Source organism: Lactuca serriola, chromosome 5, assembly GCF_051521515.1.
Source record: "Lactuca serriola cultivar US96UC23 chromosome 5, Lser_US96UC23_V15, whole genome shotgun sequence".
Classification (NCBI taxonomy): domain Eukaryota; kingdom Viridiplantae; phylum Streptophyta; class Magnoliopsida; order Asterales; family Asteraceae; genus Lactuca; species Lactuca serriola.
The window spans coordinates 258,356,529-258,367,490 of NC_136412.1; the positions used below are offsets into that span (position 1 = coordinate 258,356,529).

General features: G+C 35.8%; 1 protein-coding gene across 1 annotated transcript; it reads right to left on the minus strand.

The window, feature by feature from the left end:
* Positions 1–644: 644 nt before the first annotated feature.
* Positions 645–6,034, minus strand: PREP1 (presequence protease 1). Its single transcript, XM_079002228.1, has 19 exons — positions 5,694–6,034; positions 5,135–5,318; positions 4,812–4,986; positions 4,587–4,719; positions 4,425–4,495; positions 4,243–4,326; positions 4,066–4,156; positions 3,455–3,975; positions 3,210–3,374; positions 2,910–3,128; positions 2,699–2,826; positions 2,422–2,611; positions 2,235–2,318; positions 2,033–2,130; positions 1,692–1,956; positions 1,432–1,594; positions 1,187–1,367; positions 1,005–1,076; positions 645–920 (listed from the first exon to the last, which is right to left on the minus strand). The coding sequence occupies exons 1-19, from the start codon at positions 5,947–5,949 to the stop codon at positions 779–781; spliced, it is 3,222 nt and encodes a 1,073-aa protein (XP_078858354.1). The 5' UTR covers positions 5,950–6,034; the 3' UTR covers positions 645–778.
* Between the last annotated feature and the right edge of the window lie 4,928 nt (positions 6,035–10,962).

Sequence of the window (10,962 nt, forward strand, 5' to 3'; positions counted from 1 at the left end):
AATGAAAAAAGACTCAGTTATTTGATAAGACACTAATCATTTACCTATTTATCTTCGTCTTTTTCCCTAACCATAACGTCATTGAAATCATTTACCTATTTACTAACTGGGTCTAATAAATAAAAATTTTGATCAGCCACTGACTCATTGAGATCTTATTCAATCAACAACGAACTAACGACCCCTTAGTCTCATTTAAATGGTTTATTATATCTAGAAAAGAAACAGATCTTGATCTTACTAATGCACCAGTTTATCTAGGGGACATGATTACCCATTTGGCTACAACTAGATGAAAAAAAAGAAGAAGAAACAACAGCGCCTTGTTTAGTTGTACAGTATAAGTAGGACATGCAAATGGAAAGTGATGTATCACAATGAAAAAGTGCAAATGTACTTGTGGGCATTCAGTTCTGCAATAAGATACACAAGTAACTTATAAACTGGTAATGGTAAAGAAGGTATATATAATAAGATAAAGGCTGGACCATAAAAGTACAAATACAACAAATATCATCCAATCAAAAACAAGGCCACTGCTTGTGTTTTTACTCCAACTCGCTTTCAGGTTCAGACCCCCACACTTACTACTTAGTTTTACCTTCATTATCATCTTCCCTACACTATTTAATGCCTACTAAAAATAAGTCAAAATTACCAATGCATTTATATGGAAGAAAAGTATCGTATTAATCAGAGTATAAAGACAAATGTCTATGTTCATTTGATCTAATAATCTAGAAATATAAAAATTATACCAGCTAAGCCAAGAAAAAACTTATAGGGCTTTCTTGACTTGAAAGAAGTTGGATCTTTCTTTGTTGGCAGCCTCCACGTCATCAGGAGATGCCACTGCTACCACAACTCCTTTATCTTTGATAGCATCAATTGCATCACCAAATTCCTTGAAGTCATTTAGCCTTTCAAAAATAAAACAAATAAATTAACAACTAGCTCACAATATGCAACTATAATTTATTAAAATAAAAAGATTGTGGTTATACCTTGTTGATAGTATTTCCTCACGTCTTACTTGTCTTTCTTCTTCTGTAATTCCCAACAAGTACCGCAATAAGCTACAAAAGACATTAGTGTCGGTGTCAGTCTCAGTGAAACTCTGTTCTGTTGTGTCTTGTTCTGTATTTTTAGCGGAAAAATGTATTATTTATTATATCAGATAACTTACCTACTATACCCTTTGGCATCGGGTAATTGGTATGAATCTACATCACCAATTGTTCCGATGATTGCTTTTGTAAGGGTGTCATCGTCCATTTCCATTTGACGTAGGAAATCACAGGTTCCATCGTATATATCCAATGTCTTTAACAAATTAGGGTCCCGATAAGATAGGAACGAGAATACTCCTGTTTACAGAAATTGGTTAAAAAAATTAATTACATTTTTATAAAAAGTTGATTGATTTTTGACCTGAATGAGAGTCGAAATCACAGAAGCCTCCGTAGGCCCCACCACTAACACGCACACGATCCCATAGCCAGGTGTTACTTATGTGTTTTGATATAACATATGCACTACCCTTAAGTTGGTATCCAGTTTCATACACATTTGCAGCTTTTCCAACGTAATTCACCTGTCAATAAATAAAATAATTTAATAACGAAAAATTAAAAATATATAAGTTCGTTTAATGATCTTTTAAAAAAGAAAAAAACAAAAAACAAAAAAACCTGTGTGGGTATCACGATTGCTTCATTTATTGAAGGAATTCGTGCATTCCAAGAAGATGATGCAACTGGAGAAGTTACTGGAAGCAAATCAAGAAACTTTCCGACATGTTTTTCTGAGTTTTTAAGGTTTTTCCCATCGGATGTGAGATTCACAAGGCAACCCTTCTTTGAGAGAAGGGTTTTACGGATCTCTTCAAGGGAATTGGAAATTCCATTCCAGTCCTGTTCCACTTTCTCTTCAAGATCTTTCAGATATTCCAGGTAACTGCAAGTATAAACAATATTATTATTAATCATTTTTTTCCCACTTATTTTATTTAAAATGATGAATTTAATCCAACCTGACACCACCCATCTGTTCACTAATCCACCCTGCACTGTTTAACTTTGCATCCATTCTTGCAGCTGCAATGCCATGCCCACTGCCCCTTAATCGATTCTATATTAAAAAATATTATAAACTTCAGACCATATTTTACTAATTAGTGTGAATTGTGATAATCAAATTGTATAATTTTTATATTATATGATTCCAATTAATACCTCCATTCTAGCTTTACTTTGGGAGACAAACTGCTTGAAGCGCTTTTGATCTGCAAACTGAACATCTTGGAGAATACAGTTCACCTGAAATAACAGTGAGTGAGTTATAATAAGTTCATTGGAGAAAATATTTATCAAAAAAAATTATAAATATTTAATTTTAGTTAAATGAATATAATAGACTTACAAGGTTGAAAAGATCTTCAGTGCGTGCTGACATGGCTTTGCCTCGAACAATAATATGACTAATAGGAGCTTCAGACCCTCTTTTTGATGAGGTGAAAGGGAATACTGATATGCCACCTGTCTTCCTTCCAATTAACTGATTTAACTGCACAAAGTCCAGGTCTTTTGTACCCATCTCCAGTAATGATTGACTGTTTATCAATAAGTATAAACATAATGAATAATAATAATGATATATAATTACGTAATTACCCTTCATGTGTCCAAAAGAATCTTACCAAAAGAGTGGAACCAGAGGAAGAAGTTCTTGCTTCAGTGAACTCATGTCAAATACTATTTCAGTGTAAAGAACATCATTTGTGAAGAGATCATGCTGCAATACTTTCACCCCATTGATATCTCCAACCTTGAAATTATCAAATTTTGTTAAAGATGATAAAAAAATCCAGGAGATAAATGAACTACAAGATAAGAAAAAAATAAAACTACCTCAATTGGAATTTGAGTGGGCTTTTTGGGAATATCTTGCAGTGAGAGACTTGGAACAGATTTTAAAGCTTCTGGTGGGTCAGGAGTTTCTTGTTTCAACTTTAGCTCGTGGGTCATACGTGCCAGCTCAGCAAGATCTTCCTCAGTCATACTTTTTTTAACTTTTTCCAAACTTTCTCTCTCAACTGCTTCATCTTGTGAAGCTTTCTCTGGATCAGGCTGATTAAAAAGTGTATTAAAATTAAATACTGATATCATGTCTTGTAACTGAAAAGGAATAAAATCCTAAATCCAAAATACCTGCATTTCAATCGTGACAAGGTGAGGATTATTTAAAATATATTTCTCTATCAAAGGAGCAAATACTGCTTTTGATCCTTCCTTTTCAATTCTAGCTTTCAATGCTGCAAGAGGTTCTTGGTATTTCAATGGTTCAAAAGGATCCATATCATATATCCACTTTCCCTGTAAACAAAAAGAGTAAAAAAAAAAAAAAGTCATATTTCCAGATAAGACTCAAGTACAAGAAACGAAGCCAAACTTACAATAGAGCGAAGCATCAAGGCAAGGCCACGAGGAAATGATCCGGTGTTATTTTCTCTGAGAGAAAACTCGATTGTGTTCATGGAAGCTTCCACAGCCTCCATGTTAAAACCTTCTTTTGCCAAATTTGTAAGTGTGTCCATGATTAAAGTTTCAACTTTCTGAATGTTTTCTTCAGAAACACCCTTGAGTCCAATGCTAAATTGAGGTTGAAGGAGCTCATCTTCTATCCCACCACCAACAATGGCATCTCCCAAACTACTTTCAAGCAAGATTTTCCTTAAAGGTGAAGCAGGAGTTCCCAACAACAAATGATCAAGAAATCCAAGGGCAAGCTCGGTTTCAAGGCCTAGAGGCTCATCAGAAAGCAACCAATTAAGGCATACCATGTGGTTTTTCTTTAAATCACCACCTTCAGCAGCAGGGTATTTCTCAACAACTCTAACTGGTTTTGAAAACAGTTTCTGGGTTTCAATCTTTGATTCAAGGCGAGCTGGACTTGCATCGAACAAATCTAGATATTCTGTAATTGTTGTTCATTTCATAATGTTATGAGTAATATGAGTAATACCACAAAAATTGAACAAATATTAGACAGATGAAAGATGTGTACCACTTAAGATTCGCAGGCGTTCATTTGTATCATCATCTCCATAAAACCAAATCCTGGCATTGCTTGGATGGTAATACTTACGATGAAAATCCTGTGTATTTTGTATTTGGTAAAAAGGGAATAATCTGATGTAACAAATAAACACAACAATGTAAGTTAAGATGGACATAAACACACCTTGAACTCTTCATATGTGAGTTTGGGTATGACTTGGGGATCACCTCCACTGTCAACACCATAAGCATTGTCTGGAAAAACAGCCTGCAGATATTACAATTGTGGCATCAGTATGATGTTTGAGATGTTAACTCAAGCTTGTAGCAGAGAAAAGACTTTCTTAAATGATAATATATTTTTACCTGTTGAGATGTTCGGCCTAATATGTTATCAGGCTGAGAGTAAACACCTTTCATCTCATTGAATACAACACCTGAAAGCATCATATATAATAGGAAACATGAAGAGTTGTTAATTTAGCATTACAAGATTTGATAACATAGAGAAGGAAACTTGATATTAACCTTTATAAGTTATTTCTTCTGAAGGGTCATTCAGCTCGTAATGCCAACCCTCTTGTTGGAAAGTCTTAATGTCCTCCACACATTTAGGAAAGAAGACAGCATCCAGGTATACATCAACCAAGTTATAAAAATCCTACAATTAAAGAAAAAACATGTACTATTAAACTAGATTTGGGAAGGCTATCACCTATGTTTGTTTCCAATAACTAGTCAAAAGTTATTAACCTTTGTGTTTGTGGATGCAACAGGATAGCATGTCCTATCAGGATATGTGAATGCATTTAGAAAGGTGTGCAAGCTCCCCTTCAGTAGTTCAACAAAAGGTTCTTTCAGAGGATACTTTCTTGACCCACATAATACACTGTGTTCCAATATGTGAGGAATTCCAGTTGAATCTTTCCTGCATTAGTAATTGGATGAAGTGACGATTAGTATAACATATGCAGTTATGCACAAATGGATTATGGATTAATCAGTTGTCTCAATTACAATACATACAAGCATTAATCAATACACAACAGTTTTCAGATTCTGAAAAGGAAACTTACGGTGGTGTTCGGAAAACTACGCCAAAGACCTTGTTCTCGTCGTCATTTGATAAGGACATTACTTCGCAACCGGTTTTCTTATGTTTATACAAAACAGCTGTCGACTTACACTCCTCAATAAACTGCTCGGAGACCTTCTCAAATCCAAGCTTCTCAGCAACATCATCGTGAGCGCCAATAGCATCTGCAAACAAGCAGTAAACCCTAAAATTAACATTAACAAGTGAAAATGAGTGACTATGACAACCTAATCCGGTAAATCAGTCGTGAATAATATCATGTCCTCTCAGCGGTATTCGAAAGACAGCTAAAACTTGAGTTCTGAATTCAAATAGGATAAATTGTAATTGATATAAAAGTGAATAACATTTGAAGGACAACTGTAATTTAAAACTCCGTATGTCTGTATAGCAATTAACATAAAAAGGACGAATGCTGAATTGCTGATGTAGAATTTGTAACAAACTCCATATCAATTTTCTTTCCAAAAAAGTACGAAACTTTAGCTCTTTGTCAACGAAGCGGAAGGAACATGAATTAGTAGTGATATTAGTCATACCAGGTGAGAACTGTGGAGATGAAGTTGCGATGGCTTTGGGGGTTACAGGCGAGAAGCGAGAACTGAAATGAAGGCGGGATGGCAAGGCGGTGGAGATTTGGCGGAGGTGGCGGCGAAGAGGAGAACGGCGGTGGATATTGGGGATAAGACGGTGGCGATTGGAGGAAATACGATGGGAAGAACGAGAGAAGGTTCGAATACACGCATGTGAAGTACATGAAGAGATAGAGCGAAGAAGAACAGCTCTCTCCATCATCAATGGATGTAACGAAAACCGCGATGTGGTTGCAGAAGGCAAAATGGAGCTTATATGTTGTGTGGTGGCTTGGAGAGAACGTTGCAAGATTTCAATGGTTCTTTTCTATTTTATTTTTTTTTATTTTTTTATTTTTTGTGGTTTTGGACTTTGGCCCAAAGTATCCAAAACTCATTGATCAAATTATACGCCACCGAAGAGAGGAAGGCCGAAGCGACTTATATTTTGTAATGTCTTGTCGTGTTTGATTTTTTAAGGCAATTGCAGTCTCTTAGACCTATATAGTAGATATTAGGCGAATCTTCACGCGTTACACGTAAATATAATTATTTAATTAAAATAATAAATTTTATAAATTGTGATTTAGTATTTTAGTATTTATAAATGCAAAAATCAATGTCAATAGCAAAATAACACATATAGTTAACCTATTAGTTTTATTAGTTGTAATAAGTTTATATCATTGGTTATTTCTACTATTAATTGATGATTGTATAGACCGTTTCATGTTGTGTAAATTGTATATCAAACGTATGTTGATTTCTATATATATCAAATAAAAAAATAGAATGAAAAAATAATAGAATAATATGGAAAATTACTACAACTTTTAACAATATAAAAACATTACAACATTTAGTATAACATTTACATCAAACAAAACTTATTAAGCACTTATACATCATTCAAAAAGAATATTTAGAAATCAACATACATTTGATATATAAAAACATTGTTATAAAAATATTATGTTGAAATAACCGTTGATGCGACAAAACTCATTTTTTCAACTCTTTTTAAATAACCATTGGAATAAAATGAATGGTTCAAGTAAAATAGTAATTTGAAATTGAAAGTTATAGTGATGATTGTAAAGTACTAAGACCAATCTTAAATAAATAAATAAAAAAAAAAAAAAACATGTTAAGAGTGAGTTATGGAGTGGGAAGTGTGACATGTAAAGTATATTTTTATTACTTATATTTTCTTATAAAAATATTCATATTTTCTTTAGTTTTACTTTAACTTTAAGGTGAAGAACGAATAAGAAAAAGGAAATTGATTAATGTAATAAGATATAATAGAGTACTTATTTTTATTACTATAAAAAACATTTAAAAAAATGGATACATACATATAAATTTTGCGAAAACATAATGAATGTATTTTTATAACACATAAATAATCATTGGTTTTCAATAATAAATCCATATCATATTTAAAATCATTCGTTCTAATTCATCACTATCATTAACATTTTGGAATAATAAATGTAAACTCTTTTTTTTTTATCAAAAGTTCTATCGATGTTATTTCCACCATAATAAACGATAGAAACTAACATAATATATAACTAATAACATAAAATGTTAGAAATTTGGGTGTAGAAAGGCTTGGAAATTTTGAGAATTGTGATAATCACTTTCAAATCGAAGTATTTGGTGCTACTCCCAAATCCTCAATTGGATAAGACTCAGAGAGACAAGAACAGAGAATGTTTGATGATATTTTCGTATGTACCAGAAAATGAGACCAAAACCAACTTTAATATCTTTGTCTGAAAACTGTCATATGACAGTTATAAACTGTCATAAAACCATAAAAACTGTCATAAAAACGGATATATGGATAAGGGTCAAACCAATGGTCAATTATCTGAAAAATCAATTTTCTGATGACTGTGGACCTGAGGCTATTCCAGTCCAATGATTGATTGGACCTAGCATACACGTTTATATACGTTCCGTTGTGTGTGATATTTGGAGGAACTCGCTAAGATTTGGCTTACAATTTAAGTTTTATATTTGAGGTACTTCATACATATCCCAACTGCCACCCAAATCCAATACACATGCGCGTAGCATGTCCTCGGGAGTATGAATCATCCTCTCACTATGTCCATCCGTCTGAGGGTGGAAAGTGGTGCTGAAGTGGAGACGAGTACCCATCTCGTCGTGAAACCGCTTCCAAAATCTGGAAGTGAAATGGACATCTTGGTCTGACACCACCAAGAAAGGCACTCCATGTCGTTCCACTACCGCACGCACATAGATCTCGGCCGATATACTCTCCTGGATCAGGATAAAATGAGCACTCTTGGTCTACCGATCCACGATGACCGATATCGAATCTAATCCGCGTGCCGTCCTGGGAAGCTTGGTGATTAAATCCATGGTGATATCTTCTCATTTCCACACGGGAATGTCTAGCGGCTGCATCTTGCCGTGTGGTCTCCGGTGCTCGGTCTTGATCTTTTTGCAGGTCAAGCACCGCTCTGATACCAACTTAAAACATCCCAAAAATGCAGTCCAAAAATTTCATTTTTGTTCATTAATAAAAACCATACATGTTATTCGTCATATAAAAGTCATAAATCGTGTATCTCAAAAATATCATAACATTTGTCAATGTATCAAAATCATATGTCAAAACATCCGAGTGAATCCTCCCAGGCTAAAAGTTGTGGTGTGTGCTATGTAGTCATCTCGATCTCTTCCCCTTACTAGCGGAAGTACCTAAAACCAAAACTAAAAACTATAAGCACGAAGCTTAATGAGTTTCCTCAAACTACCACATACCATACACATAATCACATAATCGCATATAACATACATTGGGCCCCGCCCTGCTACATCGGGCACTACTCGGCATCGACTTGTCCGACATCGGGCCCCGCCCGGCATCAGACCGCATCTGCCATCGGGCCCCGCCCGACATCGAGCAAATCTCGGCATATATATGAGCATAACTACTAATACACATAACATAAGCATAACCACTTAACTATAGACATATAAGCATTCCTCGGGCCCCGCCTGACATCGGACCGAAATCCAGAAGCATACAAACATTCCTCGGGAACCGCCTCGGCATCGGACCATAGTCCAGAAATATACAAATACATGCACATGCAAGAATCACAAAGACATCAAGAATACTAACATTCTTCGGGTACCGTCCCGGCATCGGATCGAAATCCGGAAAACATATAAACCTACATCGGGCCCCGCTAGGCATCAGACCTTAATCCGAAATATACTAACATACATAAACGGGTCGGCCTTCGTGCCTTCGACCCGTTCCTACTGAAGGAAAACTCATCTCGTAAGCTAACTGTGAAATCTCGCGTGAGGAATCTTTGATGGCTGCTCCAACGACTCCCCGAGTATCATTATCACAATAACACTTAGTCAAAATCTGATAATTCTTCTTAGGGTAAAATAACCATTTTACCCCTGGTCAAAGTCAACATTCTTGTCAAAGTCAACGTTCCGGGTTGACTCAACTCGCCGCGTTGACTCATCAACTCGTCGAGTTCTATAAATCAAAAACCTTGAAATCGTGATCCAACTCGTCAAGTCACCCCCTGACTCGTCGAGTTCCCTGGCTACTCTTAAACGACCTCAAATCGTCGAGTCCCTCTCTGGACTTGTCGAGTTCCTCAGTCTGTTTGGGCCATCTTAAAGGATTAAGCCCCTACTCTTCAGATCTAAGCTCCATACTTCATCTACATTCTGGAAATTCCCTTTTAAGGGTAAAGTTTCCAAATTTACCCGTTAATAGTCCTTCTTAATGGGTTTAACTCAAACCCTAGTTCTTTAAGACATAGATCTTTGTCCAAAAGTCATAATACTCCAAACCAAAGCATGAAAACTAAGATCTAGGTCCTAGACACCAAATAAACACGTAAAGTCTCAAACTTTCCTTCCATGCATGGCCTTTTGGGGCTTAAAAGGCCAAAATAACACCTTAAAGCTTGCATGGGGCTTCAATGGTCATAAAGTTTGCACCTTTATGCCATGAAACTCCTTCTAGACCCCAGATATGAAAGGTAAATCACTTAGGACGTCCATTTCCCAAGGACTAAGCTTCTTGGACCAAAAACCCCATAAAGTGGAAAGAAGGAGATCTATCAAGCTACGAAGCAAGGTTGAGACTTGCTTACCAGAAGATGAAGAGGATGAGATATTGTTTCTGGATCTACTAGCTTCCTTCTGAATCTCCAAGCTCCTTCTTCTTCAACAAGCTTCAAAACACACAATCTTCACTCAAAACAATGCACAAGCTCATACAAGGCACTAGGGTTTCGTGGATTAAGGTTCAGGACTTGGGGGCTAGAAATGAGGCCAACAAGTGGGGATTAAGATGCTTAAATATGGTGCAGAACCCCAAAATTAGGGTTTCATTCTGGCAGATCTACTCATCGAGTCGAGGCTCTCAACTCGTCGAGTGGGCGATATAAAATCCCGCGGCCAATCTCGTTTCTACTCGATGAGTCTGGGGGTCCTAACTCGTCGAGTAGCTCTTCAAAAGTGAATAAATTATAATTAAATGCGTACCAGGAACCAGGCGTTACAGATAAGATGTGTATGATCAGTCAGAGTAAGATATTGTACCCCAAGATACCCACACTGTTATTTGCTTATGATGATTATGTTGGATTAGGTGTCTAAGCTCGTAACTATTTTTGGTATGTACTTGATTTGATTATGAGCATGGTCTTTTTGGGTTGCCTTCACTCATGCAACTTGATAGGATGACAAGAGGAGAAAGAGTAGAATTTATTATATGAATAATAAATTAGTACTCAAAATGGTTTTATTAATATATTACAAGATTAATATATTATTTGGAAATAATATTATTTAATTATTATTGATCAGAAATTAATTTGGAATTAATTAAATGGTCAAAAGAGACTGATTAAATAATTGGGGGACTGTTATGCAAATCATTGATGGTTGCATAATTGGATTGATGGACTCCATAGAGTGGAGTGGACGAAATTTATGGGGAATCCCATAAGATTTCGTCCATAGGCTCTAAGGAAAGAGTTCATTGGCTGCTTGTTGCCTAAGTTAGGTATTAAGGTTTCCACCTGAAAACCCTAGCAGCCATAGATATATATAGGACCCCATACAAGGGGATTTTTGGCCTAAGCATTCAAAAAAGAAACCCTAGCTGAAATCCTTCTCTCATAAGTCATCCTCATTGCATTGGGTGTTTGTGACT